Source organism: Chrysemys picta, chromosome 2 (assembly GCF_011386835.1).
Source record: "Chrysemys picta bellii isolate R12L10 chromosome 2, ASM1138683v2, whole genome shotgun sequence".
Taxonomy (NCBI): domain Eukaryota; kingdom Metazoa; phylum Chordata; order Testudines; family Emydidae; genus Chrysemys; species Chrysemys picta.
In genome coordinates, this window is record NC_088792.1 from 237,153,969 (window position 1) to 237,178,471 (window position 24,503).

At 41.1% G+C, this 24,503-nt stretch overlaps 1 protein-coding gene across 7 annotated transcripts in view; it reads left to right on the top strand.

The window, feature by feature from the left end:
• ZFHX4 (zinc finger homeobox 4) overlaps positions 1-24,503 on the top strand; it is a 181,630-nt gene that overhangs the window by 140,694 nt on the left and 16,433 nt on the right. For 6 of the 7 annotated variants that reach the window (XM_065585786.1, XM_065585781.1, XM_065585787.1 and 3 more), the window contains exons 5-8: positions 14,356-14,472; positions 21,030-21,163; positions 21,318-21,518; positions 23,870-23,987. In XM_065585786.1, the coding sequence (XP_065441858.1) occupies positions 14,356-14,472; positions 21,030-21,163; positions 21,318-21,518; positions 23,870-23,987 (570 nt within the window). The remainder of the gene's footprint in view (positions 1-14,355; positions 14,473-21,029; positions 21,164-21,317; positions 21,519-23,869; positions 23,988-24,503) is intronic. The other variant, XM_065585788.1, reaches the window with a different exon arrangement.

Here is a 24,503-nt window from a genome sequence, read left to right on the forward strand (position 1 = left end):
GGCCAAGTGTGAGAAGGCTCTGGTTTTGCATAATAAATGATTAACTGTACATCTCTAATCACATCTGGAAAACATTGCTGGTGTTGCATTCTGAACAGCTGACGTTCTCTGTTAATGGTTTTTGTCTTCATAAACTGCTTTTTGCTTCTTGCAAAACATTTGATGAAATAGCAACATAAAAACAAAACAGCAAAATTACCCAATTTTATTGAAAAGCTGTTTAAACTAGAATTAACTTAGCCAAATAAAATGTTCACACATTTACCACAGTCATTACTAGACATGATACCTCTCCCAAACCAATTCTCAGAATGTGGGAGGAGAGTAGAGAGTATTCCATCCAACTGAGCAGCTGCCAGAGTGGAAAAGGCACCTCTGCATCTTAACTTCTCAGGAGGACATTCCCTCTCCCTGGCCATCACCTGGAGGTGGAGCCAAAACAAAACCTGGACAGATATGATTACACTGCTATGGTGAATCTCTTCTATCTTCCAGCTGCAGGGGGAGAGAAAATACTCTTCCTTGACAACAGCAAAGAGTGGGAAAGGGAAATAGAACAGAAGTGCAGTAGAAGAGAGACAGCTCCATTGATCTCCCAGGAGTCAGGAGGAAGAGACAGAGCATGGCACGTGTGAAAAGCTGAAAATATGGGTGTAGTGAATGGGTAACATGGGTGTGACATTAGTTGGCAGAGTGCCACCACCAGATCCTCCTTTGATGAACAGATAGCGCCCACACTGGCAATAAGGTGATTAAAAGAGGCAGATAGACCCTATGCGGACAATGAGAAGCTTAAGGAGAGCCTGTGGACCCAGTTGGCTCCTGCCCACTTCACAGGCAGAAGGCATGGAGAGGGGAGTTGATAGGCGGAGACCTAACCCAGTTCAGGGCTGACCAGGAAGGAGAGCAGAGCAGTGCTTTGCTTCTCTTGATGGGAGAGAAGGCTGGTTGAAGCTCAAAGGCTAAGCTAGCTTGCTGGCTGGATAAGCCCTGGTTACAAGGGACGACCAGATCCTAGGGGATTTGCAGAAGCACACACTGTTTGGGAGACAAGCCCTAAATAGAAGAGTGGGGTCTCACCAAAGGTTTCTTGGACGATCCTGTTTTGAGTTGTGTGGTGTTTGTGGTTCCTGATTTCCTGTGGACCTTATCATCCCAGAAGGGTAGGCATGTGCCTTGGCCAAAGGGGCAAAGTGCTGCTACCTCAGACCTCTCAGAGAGAATGATGTGCTGGTGGAGACCCACAACTGGGTGAGTTCTACCTTCATGGGCCACAAGAGGACACTGCAGATACAGTGCAGTCACAAACTTGGTGGAGAATGTGGGCAGAGATCTAGCCCATTCAGAAGGGAACAGGTCAGGACTTAAAAAAAAAACACCTACGGAAGGGACTACACCGCAGTATGGGTGGAGCAACTATTGAAATGGATGGCATTGCAGAATGCCATCTCTAACAGCAGCAACACAGCTCCTACAGCAGATGGCCTCCCACCAGCAGCAGCTGACAGGAGACTTAACCACAGCATCTGGTGCCACAGGTTGTTATCCTGTTGCAACATCCTGCAACAGCTAGGCCTTCTGCCATGGACCCTTTGGGGGCCTCAGTGCCCATCAGACTCATGAATATGGGGCCTGAAGATGATCCACCGACCTTTCCTGAAACTTTTGACAGTAGAGACATGAAGAGAGGGACCCCCTGGGATCAAGGGGTCTGCTCCAGGTGATGGGAAACCTGGCTACGGTGTCTGTGTGTGTGTGTGTGGGGGGGTGGGGGCTGAAGATACCCTCCAAGGTCCTCTTTTGCCAGGGTACAAGAGGCATGGAAAGTTGTAGGGGAGGATCAAGGGCAGCTTGGAGTAGGAATTGGGTCTGCTGGGTGGGACTCAGCTCAAGAATCCACATTCTAAAAGGGGAACAACCTGGGGTCCAGAACAGGGAGGGCCCTGCAGAAGGGTCAACCCAGAGACTAGGGGTAGGTCCCGATACCATCCACCAGGCTCATGACATTTGGTTTGCATGTGGCCAACCAAGGCACAGGTAAGACTGTCTGTTCATGGAATCTGGTTATGGGCAAGTCTGAATTGCAGAGGCCCTAGCATGATTGCCAGGGCAAGCTAAAGTGACTGTACCTGTTAAAGTAAATGGGATGGAAGTAATGGGACTAGTAGACTTGGGTGTGGCCACACCATTGTAAGGGAATCTTTAATACTGACTCCAGGGCCTCTCCAGGGCACAGCGTGTGTGCCTGGGTTTGTAAAGCCATATTCCAGCACATAAGTTCAGCTGACTGTGGGGATATACAAGGTCCGTAATGGTTAGCTTGGCTGCATCTCTCATCTACTCAGTCACTTTAGTCTGAAACTGCAAATATTTTGGGGACCTCCTAGATAAATTTTCAAGATCTCCAAAAAATATGGGGGCACTAATGCCAGCTTCCCTACAGCTGAAGGCTCAGTATTCAATAGACTGTGCTGGCATGAGGGGATAAGCTGGGCCATATAGAGGGAGTTCCAGGAAACTAGAGGCTTCATTAGTAGTACCCTAGTCCCACACAGGACATGGGTACCCCCTCAGAGAACCTGATCTGGATATCAGATTCGAGTAACTTTGTTGAAGAGCAAAAAAGAGATGAGACTTTAAGCCGGGCCTGTGCACAAGCAGCCATTGTTAACAGAGAGATAGTGGACCCCCAGCATGCTGAGATATTTCCCCATTTGAATCCAGTGCAAATGGTCATACTGCCTGGAGAAGAACCACGAAACGGGGAAGGTCCAAATCCAACTCCTGGTTCCCCAACCCTACCACAGGTAAATCTGGTGTTTGGCCCATGCTGGACCATTTGCTGTGATCTTGGGCAGGGAAGAGAACCTACTTTGGACCTTGGCCTGATTTTTCTGGTTTGGGGTGTATAAGGAGATCCCAGACTTCTGAGCCTCATGCCCTGATTGCCAACAAGATGCATCCCAAGGACTGGTGAAGGATCCATTGGTCCCTTTCCTTTTGGTCAATACCCCATTTGCGAGGATTGGAATGGACCTGTTTAGACCACTTGAGAAAAGTGCAGCGTGTATATCCTTGTAATTGTGGATTATGCCACAAAATATCATGAATGCAAAGGTAATAGCAAAGAAATTAATGAAGATCTTTCTCCCCAGTAGGGGTGCCTAGGGAGATTCTGACAGACCAGGGAACCAGTATCCCAGATACTAAAAGAGTTGTACAGATTACTGAAGATCAAGTCTCTCCAAACTTCCACTTCCCATGTCCAAACAGATAAGTTGGTAGAGTGCTTCAATGAGACACTAAAAAATTATGTTAAAGAAGTTTGTGGCCACAGACTGTCTTCACTAGGACTCTTTGCCCTCCTTCCCCATCACACCTTTGCAGTGCGGAAGGTGCTTCAGTAATCCACAAACTTCTCCCAGCTTGAACTGTTGTATGAGAAACAACCTTGGGGGATTCTAGACTTAGTACAGTTTGTGCTATATGTCCTCACCATTCACCAGAGGCTAGACACCTTAGGCATCTTTGCAAGGGAGAATCTCCTGAATACCCGGAGTGCCCAAGAGACTACCTACAACAAAGGGACACTCCTCTGAGTGTTCAGACCCAGAGATTGAGTGCTCTTGTTATTCTCTAGTTTGGAGACAAATGTTTTGGCCCACTGGCAGAGTGTTATGAAATTACTCAGCAGGTAGGACTATTAAATTATGACATTAGACAACCTGACAACAGAAAAACAACAAATTTACCACGTCAATCTCTTAAACCCATGTTTAAAGTCTGGGAGGGCCTATTTATAGCTTGCTACCTTCCAAAACCAGAATTAGGGCCAAGGAAAACCAGCATCTCATCCCCAAAATGATCTGTATTGGATAAAATCTCATGCCAGAACAGAAGGTCCAGGCCCAACAACTGGTAGCTGCGTTCTTGATAACATTTTCTGCCTGGTTAGAGCAAACCCACCTCACCTCCCAACTGAGTCTGGACAATGCATCCAGGAGACTCCACACCTCTTCCATGGATGGTGAGGGAGACTTTTAAGCAGGAGCTCCAATCCATGCTGAACCTTGGATTGACTGAGGAGTCCTATAGGGAATTAAAGAGTCCAATCATATTAGTCCCTAAGCTGGATGGGAACATCCAATTTTGCATAGACTTTAGAAAAGTCAATGCCATCTCAAAGTTTGATGCAAAGCCATGTTGCATGTTGATGAGCTACTGCATTGGTTGGGTAAGGCCGAATACATTAACACCCCCTTGCAAAGGGATACTGGCAAATCCCACTCACTCCGGAGTCCCTAGAAAAAACAATCTTTGCCACTTCCTAGGACCTGTTTAATTCCAGACCATGCCATTTGGCCTACCTGGGGCTCCAGCAACATTCTAATGGCTAATGAACCAAGTCTTCTGTCCCAAAGCAGTTACACTGTGCTTACTTCAGTGATGTTTTGGTCTATACCTGGAACTGGGAGGACTACATGAAGCAGGTAGTTCCTGTACTTCAGTCCCTCAAAAAGACTGGACTAGTGGCAAACCCCAGACAATGCCATAGAGGTAAAGATAAATTACTTACCTAGGGTATATCTTGCGAAAGGGCTATGTATGACCTCTTGTAGATAAGGTCCAAGCCTTGAGGGATCTGCCCCATGATGACTTCAAAAACATCTGTTTTGGGAACTGGTGAGATACTACTTCAGGTTTGTATTGGTGTTCCCATTTATTGAGACACTGATCTGCTCAAGGACAGCAGCCTGAGAAAGATGTGTTGGATGGAAGTCTGTAAGAAGGCCTTTCAAACATTAAAGTCTCACCTCTGTTGGGAGCCCACTTTATACAGCCTGAACTTCATCAAAGAATTCCTCCTACAAACTGATGCTTCTGAAGTTGGGTTGAGGGTTGTTTTGTCCTACTTGGTCTTTGTCGAGGAGCATCTAATCCGCTACCTGAGCTGCAAATTGTTCCCAAGAGAGGTGTCCTTGTTATAAAAAAAGAGGGCATAGCAGTGAAACGGGCCATGGAAGCACTCCGATATTACCTTCTAGGCAATGAATTCACTCTGATCACAAATCATGCTACTGTATGATGGCTCCATGCCATTAAAGACACCAACCTCTGACTCATGAGGTGGTACCTGTATCTCCATCCCTTCTTGTCCCATGTCCAGCATACGGCTGGGAGTGCTCATCTAAATGCAAACGTTTTCTCTTGTGGTGGAGGGGGATCAGTGGGGGAGAGTGGTGCCCCAAGCAGCATCCTGAGGAGGAGCGTGTGTGATGGGACTGTTAGGCCTCATACAAGCAATAAGGTGATTAATGAGGCAGATAGGCCCCATACTGATAATGAAAGGTTAAGAAGAACCTATGGACTCAGTTGGTCCCTGCCCTACTACACATGCAGCAAATGTCAAGTGTGAAGAGAGGAGTTAGAAAAAGGAGATCTAGCAGTTCAGGGCTGACCAGGAAGGAGAACAGAGTTCTTGATGGGAGAGAAGCTAGGTTGCAGCCCAGAGATTGAGCTAGCTTGTTGACTGGGTAAGGACATGCTACAAGGGACAGTGAGACACTGGTACTGGAAGAAGAATGGAGTGTTTGAAGACAAACCCTGAATAGAAGTGTAGTTTCCACTGAATGTTCGTTGGACGATCCTGGTTTTAGAATCATAGAAGATTAGGGTTGGAAGCAACCTCAGGAGGTCATCTAGTCCAACCCCATGCTCAAAGCAGGACCAGCACCAACTAAATCATCCCAGCTAGGGCTTTGGTGGTGGGTGGTGGTCAGGGGGTGGGGGCGTGGATAGGGGTCGGGGTGGTTGGGGAGGAACAGGGGGTTGAATGGGGGCAGCTGTCTCGGGGGGGGGCAGTCAGGAAGGAGGGGGAGTTGGATGGGGCGGCAGGGGGCAGTCAGGGACAGGGGTTCCGGGGGCAGTCAGGGGACAGCGAGAAGGGGTGGTTGGATGGGGCAGGGGCCCAGGGGGGCTGTCAGGAATGAGAGGAGGGGTTGGATGGAGTGGTGGGGGGGTCGGGGGGGGTCAGGGAGCAGGGGTGTGCGGATGGGGCAGGGGTCCCAGAGGGAGCATCAGGGAACGGGGGGTGTTAAATGGGGTAGGAGTCCCGGGGGGGCGGGCAGATAGGAGGTGGGGGCCGGGCTACGACCCCCTCCCCTAACCGACCCTCCATACAATTTACAAAATCTGATGCGGCCCTCAGGCCAAAAAGTTTGCCCACCCCTGTTATAGAGAAAGCTAAGTACTGGTGGAGACCGCAGCTGGGTGAGTCATGCCCTGACAGGCCACAAGGGGTCATTGCAGAGGCAACCTGTTCACACCTCCATTCCACCACAGTTTAAATAAAATGAGCTTAGCACCTCTCAAATAGCCAAGTACCTCAAAACAAAATGGTGCAACACAGAGGGCACTTTGACGCCTGCTGTACCATTTGGTCTCCATGACAGCCACTACTTTATTATAATATTGTTTTCAAAAATGTCACCCTCCGTAGCAGTACTTCTAGACATGGCAAAGCAGTTACAAAAACAAAGTAGCTAATTGACTAGTACTGTTATGTGACACCCAGAAACATTTTCTTTCAGAGTAAAGACCTTTGAGGGTGACCTTAAAGAGCAGTTGGGAGTGACTACAGATTATTTCCAGGCAGCTCATCTTCTGTAAAAATATGGTATCAGGAAAATGTAATATCAGATTGTTTATTAAAATGTCTATTTGGTAATCTGTGATGTGTTTGGTATATATGGAGCTATTCAGCACTGATGATGGATTCCCCTCGGACTGACTCCAATGGAATTACTAGGGTAAATAATTCTTGAACATTAAATTATCATGAGCTCAACAGATCTGTAAAATATGTTAAAATGTCAGGTAATACCGTCCCCCTGCTTAGGTAATCTTTTCCCCTAAATATTTTCTATTGTGTAAGTAGCCATAATCTACTTGAATGTTAAAAACAAACAAAACAAAACACCCGTAGGTGAAATTCTGACCCCTGCAGAAGTCAATGGCAAAACTCACATTGAATTTAGTGGGACTGGAATTTCACCCTGTGATTTTTCCTTGTCAAAATGCTTGCTTATGGCTGAATCTTGCAAACCCTTACCCATGGGAACAGCGTCATTGATGTGACTTCTTACCTGAGTTGGGGTTTCTAGGATCAGGCTCTGGGTCTGTTCTGACTTGTTGAGTTAGAAATTGGAGACAAAATGCTGGAAGAGTTGGGACTTGAAGGAGTAGGTGGCTTCTTTACAACAGATACCTGCTTCTTATTAGTTTGTCAGGCACAGACTAGCCTGACTGAAAAACTGTAAATTGATTGTTTCTATGCATTTTCAATCCAAGGTCCAAGATGAGGAAATTATAAACAATGTACTTGAAAACAAAGGAGAACGACCGCTATATAAAATACAGCTAAAATCTTGAACCAGCTCATTGACCCAAAAAGCTAACCATCCTAGTCCCAATTTGTGCTCTGAAGACCAGTTTGGCAGGTTTAAGGATCCCAGGAAATACACATATTTGTGAGGGTGTTTGTATGAGTAAAACTGCAATAAGAGAGTATGGGGAACTTGTCTCATAGTTAACTGTTTTGGAAATATCTGCTAAATTAGTGCAATTACTGTAACCTAGATGCAAAAACAAAACAAACAAAAACTCTTCCTTAACTTAAATTTCATTTCTTTAGACAACATATGTATTTTTCCTCTTTATCCATGGTTGTTTTTCATTCTTTCACCTCACTTCTCTTTTCCTGCATTATATACTGTCCTTTCTTCTCTCTCCCCCCATCTCCCATTGTCTCTCTCTCTCTCTCTCTCTCTCTCTCTCTCTCTCTCTGTTTTCTTTCCATGCTTTTAACTTCTACCTCCTTTCCAAACCTCTGTTAATTTGTTTTCTCCCACTGAGACCTGCTATTCAGAGGTGCTGAGCACCCACAACACCCTTTGACTTCTATTGAAGTTTTGGGTGTTAAGCATATTAAATATCTAACCCCTAATAAATGTCTAAACTACCCCATAAACTTGTCTTCTCAAAGCCAGATCAATTTATCCCTCGCTCAGCATCATATTTAAGGCACTTATACTGTCACCCATCCTCCCATTCAACCACAAACAACTTTCTTCATCTTGCCCCCTACCTGAATTTCTCATCCACAACCATTCAGTCACCCATTCTTAGTAGATCACTAATAGAGAAATAGAGGAACCAAGGCTTGAAGAGGAGCCTTTAGCTGTTGGTGGGTGGGTAGGTGGAGTAAAAGAAAGCTCCCAGCGGATTGAAAGAGACCTATGGCCAGGATTGGAGACAGGAAACTCACTCCATAGATCCATAGAGGAGCCTCCTTCAGTTGACTAATAGGGGGGAAAAGGAAGTGACCTGAATACCAAGTCAGAATGGCATCCTCAGATCACAGGAGAGAAGATTGTGTCAGCCACACCCTGACCTACTCCAACCATGGAGGCCAGCTGGGTCTCCAGCCCCATCCTTAACTGTGTCATTGGGCTGCAGTGGATCGAGGGAATCTTAGCCCAGTTGTTCTTCCATTTGCCATCTCCAACAAGCCATGCAATTCCAAGGCCTGAATAGCAATATCTATTCATGGATTCATAGATTCTAGGACTGGAAGGGACCTCGAGAGGTCATCGAGTCCAGTCCCCTGCCCGCATGGCAGGACCAAATACTGTCTAGACCATCCCTGAAAGACATTTATCTTAAATATCTCCAGAGATGGAGATTCCACAACCTCCCTAGGCAATTTATTCCAGTGTTTAACCACCCTGACAGTAGGAACTTTTTCCTAATGTCCAACCTAGACCTCCCTTGCTGCAGTTTAAGCCCATTGCTTCTTGCAGGGCCGGCTCTGGCTTTTTTGCTGCCCAAGGCAAAAAAGCCTCACGCCGTCCCCCCTATCCCCCCCGTGCGGCAGGGGAGGGCGCCGAGCCCGGCCGTGGGCCGCTCTCCCTGACCGGCTGGAGCGCTGGGGAGAGGGGAGGGCGGCCAGAGCGCCGAGAGGAGGGCGGCGAGCCCAGCCGGGGCTCCGCTCTCCCCGGCGGCCAGAGCGCCGGGAGGAGGGCGGCGAGCCGGCCAGTGCTCGGCTGTTCCCCCGGCGGCCAGAGCGCCGGGAGGAGGGCGGCGAGCCCACTGCGGCTCTGCTCTCCCCGGCGGCCGGAGCCGCCGCGCCGCACCGGGCCGCACCGCCCCCCTCCAGGTGCCGTCCCAAGCACAAGCTTGGTGGGCTGGTGCCTGGAGCCAGCCCTGGCTTCTTGTTCTATCCTTAGAGGCTAAGGAGAACAAGTTTTCTCCCTCCTCCTCATGACACCCTTTTAGATACCTGAAAACTGCTATCATGTCCCCTCTCAGTCTTCTCTTTTCAAACTAAACAAACCCAATTCTTTCAGCCTTCCTTCATAGGTCATGTTCTCAAGACCTATAATCATTCTTGTTGCTGTTCTCTGGACCCTCTCCAATTTCTCCACATCTTTCTTGAAATGCGGTGCCCAGAACTGGACACAATACTCCAGCTGAGGCCTAACCAGCGCAGAGTAGAGCGGAAGAATGACTTCTCGTGTCTTGCTCACAACACATCTGTTAATACATCCCAGAATCATGTTTGCTTTTTTGCAACAGCATCACATTATTGACTCATATTTAGCTTGTGGTCCACTATAACCCCTAGATCCCTTTCTGCTGTACTCCTTCCTAGACAGTCTCTTCCCATTCTGTATGTGTGAAACTGATTGTTCCTTCCTAAGTGGAGCACTTTGCATTTGTCTTTGTAAACTTCATCCTGTTTACCTCAGACCATTTCTCCAATTTGTCCAGATCATTTTGAATTATGGCCCTGTCCTCCAAAGCAGTTGCAATCCCTCCCAGTTTGGTATCATCCGCAAACTTAATAAGCGTACTTTCTATGCCAATATCTAAGTCGTTAATGAAGATGTTGAACAGAGCCGGTCCCAAAACAGACCCCTGCGGAACCCCACTTGTTATGCCTTTCCAGCAGGATTGGGAACCATTAATAACAACTCTCTGAGTATGGTTATCCAGCCAGTTATGCACCCACCTTATAGTAGCCCCATCTAAATTGTATTTGCCTAGTTTATCGATAAGAATATCGTGCGAGACTGTATCAAATGCCTTACTAAAATCTATCACATCCACAGCTTCTCCCTTATCCACAAGACTCGTTATCCTATCAAAGAAAGCTATCAGATTGGTTTGACACGATTTGTTCTTTACAAATCCATGCTGGCTATTCCCTATCACCTTACCACCTTCCAAGTGTTTGCAGATGATTTCCTTAATTACTTGCTCCATTATCTTCCCTGGCACAGAAGTTAAACTAACTGGTCTGTAGTTTCCTGGGTTGTTTTTATTCCCTTTTTATAGATGGGCACTATATTTGCCCTTTTCCAGTCTTCAGGAATCTCTCCCTTCTCCCATGATTTTCCAAAGATAATAGTTAGAGGCTCAGATACCTCCTCTATTAGCTCCTTGAGTATTCTAGGATGCATTTCATCAGGCCCTGGTGACTTGCAGGCGTCTAACTTTTCTAAGTGATTTTTATCACTTAGAAAATTGTATTATGCATATGAAGTATTCAGCTTTGTCTGGTTAAGGCCTAGATCATGCAAGTGGATCTACGTAGGTGGAACTTTATGCCTACACAAAATTGCATTGACTTCATTGGGATGGTGTGTGGGTCATATGGACCTGCCCACACAAATCCCATTGCAGGATTGGGACCTAAATCTGTAACTTAATCTATTGCTGTGTAGGATGTAGAAGGTATATAATAAAACACGGAGTGCAGTATTAGCTAGTTAATGTTGCTTTTGGAGCCTTTTTAATTTTTCATCTTTAATGTGATTCTACCTGTGAATTCTGCAGATTGCACTAGCATTGTTTTTTGTATTTGATTCTAAATCAGTTGTAGGAAAAAAGTTTATAATAGTTAAACTCAAGAGACTCAACATCAAAGGGAGTTTTCAACGTCCAGATAAAATAAAACCAGGTGTGACAAAAATATCATATTACCATAGTAAGTGTTATTAAAACCATTAAGGTACGTTTGAATCCTATGATCTGTTTATTTTCAAAGCTGACATTTGTAAACATATATAGGTAGAACTCTTGTAAATTTAAAACTGAGTGTTAGGACTTGCTCTTAAATCTGAAGCGCCATCATATTGCATTTTGCTGCATTTGTTATTCTGAGCTGGAGCCATCACATGTTAAGAACTGAATGGTATCTGTCTTGGTTAAATTATGAAATAATAATAATAATAATTAATTAATAACTAATAAAATATGCTAACATTTGCATTTGTAGAAAGTCAGCACAGATGTGCACGATAGCACAATTTGGTATTTATGCCTAAAATTTACTCTCTAATGCAATTCAATAATTATCAGAAGGATTATTCAGTATTTATCCCTGTTCCTAATTTTAACAATTTATTTTAAGTAGAACAACTGTATTTTCATCTTATTCCTTTGATGAACCTGGTGACAGTTTGAACTTGCAGCAGTCATAGACACAGTTGCTACTATTTCTAAGGAATCTATGAGCAGCTACATTATCATTTTTTATCTATGAAATTTCTTTCTGAAATGAACACCATACATATTTCTGAAATGAATGCCAAATGTATTTTCTAAAAGTGAGTGCCTTTGAAAGCTGAGGCAGCCAGTTATACTGTGCATAATAATGATATTAATTTTTATGGTGTGTATAAGTTACATTTTGATTAGTTTTTTGCATGATTAAAAATTTGCAAAGCCTTTATGGCCCCCAGGAGCCTACCTGTAATAAACAGCTCTCACCTTCAAACCATAAAACAGGTCTGCAGTACTTGAACATTAGAGCTAATTGCCTTGCTACATCAAAGGGAGTACCAGAGGACTGAGAAAAATCACAGAAGGGAGGTGGGGTGGGGGGGGGGGGGCAGTTTCACCTCTAAAGGTTATGTGTTTGTGGCTTGTGGAGCCCTGTAAAGTTATGGCCTCAGAACTGCTGTTTGCGATTAAGTTGATGGGGAAAGTCTATCCCGCAATCTCTCTCTGCTGCTGACACAGAGTCTTTGTTCACATTCAGATTTCTCAAACTGTTGCCAGGGTCAGGCTGAGGTCAGACACCACGATGATGTATAGGAGAACATGTCTGGGAATTTCTCTCACACTTAAAACACATACCAGAAAAACAGGAGAGCACCCTGCAAAAATTGTCTGATGAGACCCAGATGATACTGTAGCTTTTCTTTTAGTACCTTCATAATTTTCTCGCTCTTTTCCTGACACACACACAATGGTTTATTAATGTGTGCCACGATAGCCCGTACGATTTTATGTCCCCTCAAGATAAGGACACTCAGTAGCACTTTGACACTTCATTTTCCAGCCCAGGGGGAATGGGCCAGTAAATCTACTAAAAGAACCAATGCATTCATTCCCAAGGATGAGTCGAAAAGGAATTGCCATTGGCTGTTTTAGGCCATGGGGCCTGACACTGGATATGAGCTTCATGTGTGTGCACTTGGCATTAACACAGCCCAATCCAGTCATGATCACAGACTCACAGCATCCCAAACTGTGCTCCCCTGCCACCCTTACAAATACAGCCTCACTTCCAACTGTGACTAAGATGCCTACCATGTTTGATTAGTAATCATCACTGAGAGAGGAGGTGGGGGGAGGGAAGAGGCTAAAGCAGCAAGAAGTGTGTTTCCATTTTGATGGTAATTTTTATATATACATTTATTTTAAAAAGATGTGACTGCCTTTCTTTCAGCATTGTTTTAAAAAATGGACATTGATGTTGAGCCCTCTCATGTAGAAACACTGGCAAGTTCGTGCCAAACACATTGCTTTGATTTTTTTTTCTTTAATTCAAAGTTGCAGCTGAATTCTTTCTTTTCTAATTTACAAAAGGTTTTGTGTAGAGTTTTGAATCTGATAAGCACGCTACTGTCTTTCTTAGGGTTGTTTGCCTAGATGTACAGTTACAGTGCATGGCTGGCAAGTAAGGCACTAAGTAGCAATTTTTTTGTGCTCAGCTGCTACATATGACAGAGGATATTTCATTCTCTTGTCAGAAAGTTATTAATAAAACATGGGGTGCAGAGAGGGCCACTATTTCCCCTTTCAATCACTATAGCATTTACAATGAAAATTTTATGCAGTGTGTAATTTTCAGTTAATGCTTGACACTTAAAATGTCGGTAACTGCATTTTGTGTGGTTCCTGAAGGGTTAATTGTATCATGTTCTCTGCATAAAAGCTCTGCTTATCAAAAGTGAATAGAAGAGTGTATGCAAATGTGTGTCTGTGACCTTTTGCCTTTCCAGGGTTAATTTATATGGTCATTAAAGATTTTATGAAATTGAGCAGCCTGGTGCTTCAAATCCTATTTTACCTTCACCTCCTAATTTATATAATTCCTACCTAAACTGGGAAATATTATTATTATTTTTTTTTTTTGTGCTGCAATGAAAACAGCATGCCGTGCTGTAGGGAGTTGCAAGTCTGGTTATCTGGCATTACTCAGATTGCTAAAAATTCATTAAAATGTGACATCAGCACAGTGAGAGACAAATGATCACAGAATGAAAAGGAACAGTGGGCCTTTCACGGATTAGTGCTACACAGCCCCAGCATAGAAGCTAACTGCATAAACAGATTAATCCACCGGTAGCAGCATAGCTAAGATTTACAGAATAATTAAATAGGGTTGAGTTACTGTGAAGATTTCCATGTAATCTAGCTTGTGTGAACACGTAAGTGAGGTGTGGGTAATACTGATTCCTTAAGAGCAATATACTAAGTTGTATCATTTACCCTGTATAGCTCCCCCTGGAGACAAAATCTGAGAGTTCTCCAACAAAGCCAAAGGTTTATACTTAATACAGTACTTACATACTACAATTAGCCAGATACTGCTACGCTAATAGGATTTATTTTTGAGTTTCTTTCTCTTTTTTTGGCTTTAAAATTCATTTTATATGTGAGGGTTTTTTTGTTCAATACTGTGTGTGTGTGTGTGTGTGTGTGTGTGTGTGTGTGTTTATACAAATCAGTTCTAGCCAATGGGAACCAAATGAGAAGCGTTAGATCTGTCATACTGGTGAACACTGTATGATCCGATAAAGTCATGTTTATAATTTCTGGATGGAATCTGAAATATTGCAAATTTTTCATAATTCATATAAAATCACTTGAAAGTGCCATTCTTTTTCTCCCCCTTCATTCTCCCCTCCCCTTTCCTTTGATTCTGTTCTTACTAAAGGCTGTGTTTTTAATTGATGTTAACTGGTCACTAAGTTAGCTCTTCTCTGTGCTTATCCACAGAAGAACAAGGTGAAGATACAGAAGGGTCTGCTAAAAGTACATCAGTGGCTGTTGCTGATGATAAAGACACAAGTGAGAGAGACACTAGTGAAGGCAAAAAAGCTAGTAAAGACTCTGGTAAGATGCTAGAATTTTGTCCTCCCCTTCCCCCCCCCCCTTTTATCCTATTAAATGCTCTTTCATTTTAAACTGTCTGGACATTCCCACTACTATTCATTGCATGTGCATTTTGCATGTGATTTCTATCAGTAGCCTCCCATTGACCTATTTTTAATCATAACCATCTGACAGGATAGATGCGGATAAGTTGAAGAATATTACAGGACGACCAGTGAGATTATTTTTTAATCAAATCAGTTTGTGTGCTTGTAATTTTTTAAGCGCCTTTCATTAATCTTAGCTGTACTTGTGATTCCTCTGATGGCATATTAATTTTTCATAAGCATAGGATTAGATACCACTTGAATTCTTTTCTCTCTGCAATCAAATTTGGTCCCTCTTGTAACCCTAAGAATGTAGGGGGGGTTATTATTATTATTATTGTTGAAGTTGGGTTTTTGTTTTCATTCTTGCTGTCTGACCACTTACAGTCAAGAATCTGCCCTCTTCCTGGGCATTTATTTGAGGCATTTAGAGGGGAAAAAAAACCAAAATCCAGCAAAAAAGATTACAGATGATTCAGCCTAAGAAAGAGGAAATATCATTGAAAATGGATTATAAGTTAGGTAATTTTGATCTCCTGGAATAGACGAAGCCCAGTAATGAAAGCTACTGTCTTTGAAAACAAAACCCCTATGTCATGACATTTACTTGTGCATAAACAAACCCAGGGCCAGCATCTGGTGTAGATACCCAAGGCTTTTTCTGTATTTGATTTGGCAAATATGTGACTTCATCCATGTTTTTTATGTATGAGATGGAAATCTATGGTCGCAATGAATATTACATTGGCTACTTTTGCTGCACGCTATACCTAGTTACATTATGTTGGATTCATTGAAGCAGAAGAAATGCTGAAACAGGTTGAAGCCTATTAGTTTCAGGTATTCATATATCTTTTCCCTGTATCCCAATGACAGCAGCATATAGAGGAGCTTGTATTCTCCATAACGACATTTAGTTGTACAGAAAATATCATTTTACATGCACATTTACTTAAACCTGAATTAGCCCATATTTGTAATTCACTCTACATGTTAAAAATTTTGGATTTATTCAAAATATTTATTGATGGCCCTTTCTATATCAAATTGATTCAGAAGACTGCTTTAGGGATTAAAGCTTAGTTTAAGTTTTCTTGTTGACATGTTGAGGTCAATATCTGTTACAGTTTAGACCTCAGCTGCACTTCAGTTGTTTTATTTTTGAGATCAAGAGACTGCAAAAAGGCTGCTGATGACAAAGATGATGTTGAAGAAGAAACTATGTTGTGGTTTAAAATATATATCCCCCTTGGCTGGCTCTTTGACTTGGAAAGAGCTGTCTGCAGCACAGTAAAGCCATGCTCCTAAGCTGACCTGGGTCTTTTCCGCGTTGTCTAATCAGTGGGTCATCCTGGAAATGCTTCAAGGGAAAGGAGACAGCCACATGAAGCATACATTTCCTATCATTCGCTCTACTAGGGGGCACTGGAATCCACTTCAGAGGACTTATCTGCCCACTCTTTGTAAAGCAAACTCATTCATACTTGTGGAGGAAGGTATTAAAGGTCCAACGGCGAAAATGGACTCTGGAAGAAATAGTGTGGGGGAATTCTCAAGATTCCACTAGGATTAGTCTGTCATAAGAGCCAACTTTAATTGGGCAAACCTATGCCCAGATGCCTGCTGGGTGCAGTACAACAAAAATGGCATAATTGTGGTGCGTCCCAGCGTCAGTAATTACAAAGGTATCTCTGCAGTAAGAGCAGTATAAAAACAAATGTCCTCATGCTTTTCAGCGACCACAGAAAACAATTTATACTGTAAACTCTTAAACTGACCTTTTAAAAACTTTTGTTTAATTTTCTAAATTAATTCTGCTTATGTAGCACTCATGCCAGGGTCTTAATTCTCAACTCAGCTGACAAGTATTTCTAATGACTGAATAACTGCTTATATATAATTGAATGTTAATTTGGGCTTTCTCATGAATTGAGTGTTGAAAGTCTTGCCAAGAGAAATCTCAGGAAAACCAATAAATTAATCACAATCTTAACAAGTTAGACAGGAAAGCGGTGTGACCCCTCTTTAGCATGGAATCTATTAGAGGAGAAAGGATTAACATGTTATTTAGTAACAGTGTGTTTGTGTAAGATGTTGTGCTGTATTGCTTACCTTATCTCAAGGACTGGAGCTTTCAGAATGAGACTTGGCAATATGAAAGTGATATTTGTTGAATATTCATTCAGAACAGAAAAGCCTACTAATGCCTCATTTATATTGTCATTTAAATCTAGTGCCACTTTAGATTAATTATAATCCAAATTACAGCTCTATGCAATGCAAGAATTAATATGGAATTTATCCAGATTAATACATTTGCATTGAAAATATAATATGTCTCTGCCATGGCTAAGGGGAGCACTTTTTAATAAGGTAGTAAACATGAGGAAGGATGGAAATTAACCTTCATTATTGCAGTGAAAATTACTCTTTCATTCTACTCTAATTAGAATGCTGTACCGGTAATTTTAATTTTAGAATTATTTTGAAGTTGAGTAACATCATCTGATATATCACAAGTCTTAAGTTATGCAATCTTTATGAAATACATTGATTCATAAATAACAAACCAGTATTTTTGTTCATAGGTTTTTCAGAATTTTATTTCGTTAGGACACATGTTTTATTAGGCTTTCCCCACTTGTTATTAACATAAACCTTTTTATGACCCTTGTTTTTATTTTAGGGTTTTAGAATTATTAAGTAGGTGATTGCATTTGAATTGCAGTGAATTATGTCATTTTTGTACTAGCAATCTTATATGAATTAAATAATTCTGTAACTGACAGGTAATCATTGACTAGTCTATTTCATAGTGCTTATTTATAATTAAGCTTAGTTTTTGAGCTAAATGCATTGAAATTACATTATTCAACTAAACTAATGCTGTGTATTTTACATTATAAAATGAATTACGGCTGTGTTTCACAGTTAACCAGAAAACAACAAATAGCACGTCACTAGAACAAAAACTGTATATTTAAAACACATTTTTTTCTAAAATTGCATATTAAGAATACAATGCTAGTGGAATATCCAACTATACAAATGATCTAAAAGTTGCATACCTCAGGACCTTTAATACTGTTCAATTGCAATTTTTTAGTAATGCCAATTCTATAAGCCCATGTCTTTGCTCTGTCACTCCACAGGGAACTTGTCAAAATAGTGAATTCACTGGTGAAAGTACATAGTACATATCAGATGTTAGGGCACTTCACTGGTATCAGTTGAACTAAAAGGAGCTGAATCTCTAGTGCTTTGCCCTTTGCACAGTCATTTATACTTGTGAAAAGTGGGTGCATAGTATAAAACACTACTAATTTAACCTGGTAGTGTTTGCCACTCACTCTGCACAGGTGCAAATGACTACATAAGGAGCAAAGCAGTGGAGAATCAGGCCCTAGGTTTCTAATGCTTACCATAAAAATTTGAGACTGTTATTTTACTTGATGCCAGATGTAACTTTGGTCATTTAAAAAGCAACAACGTTTATGGTTGAATGAATCCAGATTCCCCCCCCCCACCCTACCCCCAATTGCCTTGGTTAGCTTTAACATTTTATATAATTAGCATAGTAAACATAGTAAAGGGACTGTTCTTTGTTATGTATTTATTACCCCAAAATGCAGTGTTTTATAAGGATTGGTTTACATTAAACACAAAAGAAAATTTACAAAACCAATACTTGTAACTATAGAAACAAGAAATATGAGTTTTATGATTGTTATTGGTCCCTTGAAATAGTTATCATATCCAGTGGTAGAAAATGTTGCATAATGTAAACACACTACGCATTCTCTCTCTGTTGCTCACAGCTAAATTCCACCAACAGTTCGTACCAATATTAATCCACTTGCACCAATATAACTGGAAGCAGAGTTTGCCCACAAAATTCCTGTAACAAAGTGCAACATGAATATAACATGATATGGAGAAAATATGCCTTTTATTTATTTATTTGGGGATAAATAAATCCTCAGCAGGTGTAAATCAGCCATGCCATATAGTAATACCAATCTAAACCAGCTGAGAATCTGTCCATTATCTTTAAAATGGGACATTTTAAAGTGACATATGATGTAGATAAGAGACAGTAGTCAACTGTTAGACATTTTTGACAGTTGGAAATGAAGAGAGGTTAATAATTTGAACCTATCTTTCTAAGACTTGAAGAGTAACCTTTCTCTGTTAATAGAGTGTGTCACTTTTTTATTTCCCATAATTCTCATATTTAAGGTATTTAAATAATAATGCTGTACTCCCACATATATTCTGATAGTCTAGGGAGTATCGAAAACTAAACTGAGTAATATAATGATGGCTTATGTTGTTGTCATGTACATTATGCCTTTAGGCATCAAAGACCCAATCCTGCAGCCCTTAATCAAGCAAAACTCTTAAACCCAGCTCTTTAAAGTATATAGGCCTTGCTGCGCTCAGCATTGCAATGCCTAACTGATTTAGGAGGCAAAATCTCATTTTCAAAAGGGATTTAGGCCCTTAGGAACCTAAATTCCATTGACCATCAATACGATATTGGCTCCTCAATGCCTAAATACCTTTTGAAAATGAAACTTGGCCTCCTAAATCAGTTAGGCATTTCAATGCTGAGCACAGCAATGCCTACATACCTTTAAACAGCTGGGCCTTACTGACTAGGCTAAGTAAGGCCTAGAGGATTAGTGAACAGTGTGGAAATTTGATGGAGTTCCAGAAACTAAGCTTGTTGACAAATTAGTCATTAAAGGTAGGAAAATATTTCAGGAATAAACTTAAATTTTAGCAGCAATGTGTCGGAATTACTAGTCTAAATTACATGAAACTAAGTAATTACACTAGGAAACAAATACAAATGTAATGTGTGGGGAAGTGACCATTACTGTATATGTAATAAAATATATTTGTGTGTTTAAAAAAATGCCCTGAGGAAAATACCTCTGTATGATTCAGTATTCGACTATTTATTATTGTTTTCAGAGTCTGTTTGTTTTTTTTCTGTTTACCTTGAAAGCTGTCCTTTTATTTTACTTTTTCCCCCTAATGTTGCCTTGTTTATATCAAATATTATATTGCCTATGTCATGAGAGAAAAAAGTTCTTGTTTTTTTCCAGAGAAAAATACAAGCATTTTCTTTGTTCATCTTTACCTTGTTTCCATAACATCCATGATCTTATTTTTAAATTAAAACTAGGTTATTGTGCAATGAGGTGCAATTTGTTCATTTATATGAACCTTATGTGGATTGAAAAAAAATCAAGATAAATCTTCATGCACAGCATACAATCAGATTACCCCTGGACTATATATTTACGTTGGGTCTGATAGCAATCAATGGTTTAGCTTCATTGCATTTCAAGATGTATTTGCACCCAGTTGTCCAGTGATAGTGTCCTCACCCTGGAAATAATTTAGTTGCAAATTGACTGGAAGATGGTGAAAATTGAAAGTTAAAATTAGAAATACTCATAATAAACAGCAGAAAAAAGGTCAGATGATGCCGCACTATGATGAGATTGGAATGGTTGGTAAATGAGGTTTTGTGTTTGTCGTGAGATGTATGTGACATGCCTACCCAATGCTGTTGTAATATCCAGCCTAGCAAAAGAGATTATCTGGCAAATTGATGCTGGAAAGAATTTTCTGATGGACTGGGAAATTAGAATTGCACTCGTTTCTTTGATGTGTGCACGACTGGGCCACGTTATACAGCTAGTTCAGGCATAATATTAAATATAGTATTTAATACTTAGTAGTAGAACTATCTATAGAAAATAATTATATTCTTGGTTTTGATTACAATACCACATTATAGAACTTCATAATGTAAACCTTTAAAGCAACACAAAATGACTGATTTTTGCATATAATTAGTATTTAGTTAGCTCAAATCCTGTTTTCCACAATGTGTGCATGGAGTTGTAGGTTTTGGGAGGTGTCTGGAGTTGAGGTTTTTTTGTTTATGGGTTTGGGGTTTTTTTGTATTTTTTAGAGGCTCACTATATTTAGTTTCAGGACTATAACCAAGCAGGGCTTATCAAAGCAGCACAATAATTTCACTGCCCAAACATTTTAGAAATGGTAGAAGGTAATTAAATGTTAGAAAATTAACTATTTTGGAAAACAAGGATTTCTGAGTGAAAGTTGATTTGATTTAATGTAATAGAGAAATTCAGACTGAGATGCTGAAGAGAGCATGTTATTGATTAATCTTTCAAGGCAACCAAAGGTTATCTAAACAAGAGAGAAGAGTCCATTTTAAAATTTATTTCTAGAGTCTGCATCAAGGATAAAAGCGTGTTTTCACTTATGTATTTGCTAGGTTTCAAATTGTTTTATTTAAATACATTTTTCTTTGATATTTAGCATAACCATGTGGGAGATTATAAGGCATCATAATCACAGCTCTTTGTATAGCATAACACTTCTAAGTTTAAAACATGTTTTTTAAACATTATGTTTTTGGAACAGGAATAATCACACCAGAGAAGGAGCCAAAAGTGAACACTGCGGTAGGGACACAACAGCTACTTCAGGCAAAAGAAGAGGATGGTGCATCTAAAAAATCAAAACCTCTTGAGGACAATAAATTTGGACATGAACAGGTAAAAGAAAATGAAACAATTCCATTGCCTCATAGAACTCTCTCAGGTAGCTCAAAAGTACGGTAAAACAGAGATGATATGCTATTGAAATAGCAATGCTATCGAGTCATTCAAAACACACTAATACGCTGCATCTTCATTTGCTGTTTTTCAGTTCTATCAATGTCCTTATTGTAACTACAGTAGTAGGGACCCAAATCGTATCCAGATGCATGTCCTGTCACAGCATTCAATGCAGCCCGTTATCTGCTGTCCCCTCTGCCAGGATGTCCTCAGCAACAAAATGCATCTCCAACTTCATTTGACCCATTTGCACAGTGTGTCTCCTGACTGTGTGGAGAAACTGCTTATGACCGTAAGTATTCAAAATACTGATACACATTTGACAGGAACATACTCAGACATGTAGACAATGAATTTGTTGTGACCTAGTATTCTGGTAGCCAGAGCTGGGGACCTAGAGTCAGGATTTTTGGATTCTGTTCCTAGCTCTGTGGCGTGAAGAAAAGCTCTGTGTTAACTCAAGAGCATGTCTCTCTTGCCAAAAGAAGTTGGTCAAATAAAAGATATTACCTCACCCACCTTGTAATTTATCAGTAATTTATGTCCCTAGGGCAAGTCACTGAAGCTAGATTTTCAAAGATGCTGAGACCCTGGAGTTTACATTTAAGTCAAATTTGAAAAATCAGGCCACTCACCTTTCTCTGCCTCAGTGCACATCTCTAAATTGGGTGTAATCATCCCACAAGGGCATTGTGAACATTAACTTATTGATTGTTTGTAAATTATAGGAGTTCACTGGGCAAAAAGTACTACTGCAAAGTATTACTTTTATCAGTGTTAATTGGTATTGTGAGATTTTCTGAACATATTTCATAACATATAATATTCAAATGAATTCCTTAAGTTCAACTAGAAATATAAAAACAACGTATACCATGATATACCAGGTCATTTTGGCACGTGTTATATGATATTAATAGTTGTTGGATCGCAGCTTTAACCAGAAAACAACCGTCCCCAGTTCTTTCGTCTGCTCTGGCCGTTTTTTGCCTCTTCTATGAGGAATGCTGCTCTAAAGCCCACAGATTCAGCCCCCTGAGGATTCCTCTTTCCACCGAGGGATTTCTTCACCCATAGAGCTAGTGTGGCAGCTTTACACCACCCTGCTCCTGATTCCTATGTGTGACCAGGGGGAAGGAGGCCTGGATGGAGAGCTCTGAGCCCTCTCCACATAGTACTAGGAGCTCAGCTCATCACCAGCTAGCCCTGGTTCTGTACTAAGTACAGTTCTGCCAAACCAGAATATTTGGCCCATCACATAGGAAATACTATGTAGGTTGGAAATGTAACTTTTGCATTTCTTAAATTTTTGTTTTATTTAATTTTGTGAATTTTAATTAGGTCAACTACATTGCTGTGTTTTTTAGCATTTAGGCTATGTGTACACTGCGCACCTTACAGTGGCACACGATACATGTGGGGAGCGGATTCCTCCCTCGTCCCACAAAGTTCCAGGACCAGGCAACTCCTTCATACCATATGCTTCTCTACTCAGATCCTGTGGAGGATGCTTTGTAGGTCCTCACTGGGGAGAGGACAGAGACAGGATGCAGTTGGGGGCCATAGTTAAGGATGCATATCATCTCCCTTCCAGATACATAGAGATTCCCAGGAAAAAAAGTATATAGCTACACCAAGGCAATGTGGCTTCAGTTAATTTAGGTGAATAGGATGGGGAAGGAGTGAGATCCTGCCTTTGCTGTTCCCGTAGGTTGGCTGAAGACCGGTTTCTGAAAAGCTAGGTTTAGAAGTCAGTAAAACATCTGTTTACACTGTCACACTGAAACTCTATTTTTTTTAAATAGAATCTTATAATGTTCAGTGCATCAGAAGAGGCTGAAGAAACTGTGGAGCAATCCTCTACTTGCAGGATTTATTTTTTTTTCTCCATATTAATAATTTTCTCCTGTTTTGATGTTGGTATAAGTTTAGTAGGGGGGTTGTTGTGTTTCTGGGTTTGGGGAGAGAATTTTAGTGGTGGGGATGCTATTGGAAAACTTAATCTTTCTCATATACATTGTCTCAGTAACCATCTAAGAGTAACAAGTCCTGTCCATATCTGATCTCCCTGATCACAAAGGAAATGGACGTTTGCTAAAAATCTCATCTATGGGATGTTTGCAATCTGTATTTTTCATTCCACCCTCACCTCACCACAACCAAAGGCATTCGTTTTCTGAGTGGACTCTGCCCATGCTAAATTTAAAATTTCAGATTTGAATCCCATTGGGTTATTTTTAATGTGGTTAGAATTATTTTTCTCAGTGGGAAATGTATATATTCTTTTCATTCTCATGTATCACAGTAATGGCTCAAAAGATTTTTGGGCAAACGTTCCAAGCGCTTCGTTCTTGAGCAGACAGCAAACAGAAAATTCAGCTCCGATCTGTGTATTTATCTGGCCCTGATTCCCATAGTGTCAGAGCACCTCACAGTCTTTGATGTATGGGGTTAGGTGCTGTAATCCCATGAGAAACTGAGGCATGGAGAGACTGTCACTTGCCCAAGGTCACAGGCCTGTAATCCAGGACTGAATCAAGCCCTTGGGTTTTGCTGTGTGACAAGCTTTGAACCATGTGTGATGCACTGATAAACAGTGTGTTTTCTTCTTTGAATATAATATTGTGCCCTTGTTTTTTAAAGGTTCCTGTACCAGATATGATGATGCCCAATAGTATGCTATTACCCGCAGCTCCTTCAGAGAAATCCGAGCGTGACACACCTGCTACCATTACAGCAGAAGGATCTGGGAAATATTCAGGTATGCAAACAAAAGACCAGACAGGAAGAATCTAAATGAGTGATTCTTGGAGCAAACCACTTGATTCTTCTTGGTACACTACTAGTTTTTTGGTTACAAACATTAATAAGAGGTAACTGGAGAAAAATAGTAAGATGTCATCTAGGGCATGATTTTCAAAGATGGGCCTCTATAAATGCCACAGCTCAGCAATGAACTTGGCTCTTTGCACAGACACATATCTAGTTGGATGCACGTTGCCCATGTCATTGTACAAATACTTGACTTGAGCTAGTATACACCTGTGGTCATTTTTATGTAGAAATTAGGCATGCAGCTGTATGTGGCCATTTTGAAAATAAGCCCCTTGCTATTTTAAAAATATATAGGACATGATCTAAAAGATAATGAGCCATCTGTCACTCGCACTAGAGCCAATGGAATGTCAGATGAGTGGGTCCTTAGGATCAAGCCCATATTTTAATTTTCACTCCTGACACTTTCCCCCCTGTGCTAATAGGCTGTCTGCTTCAAGCC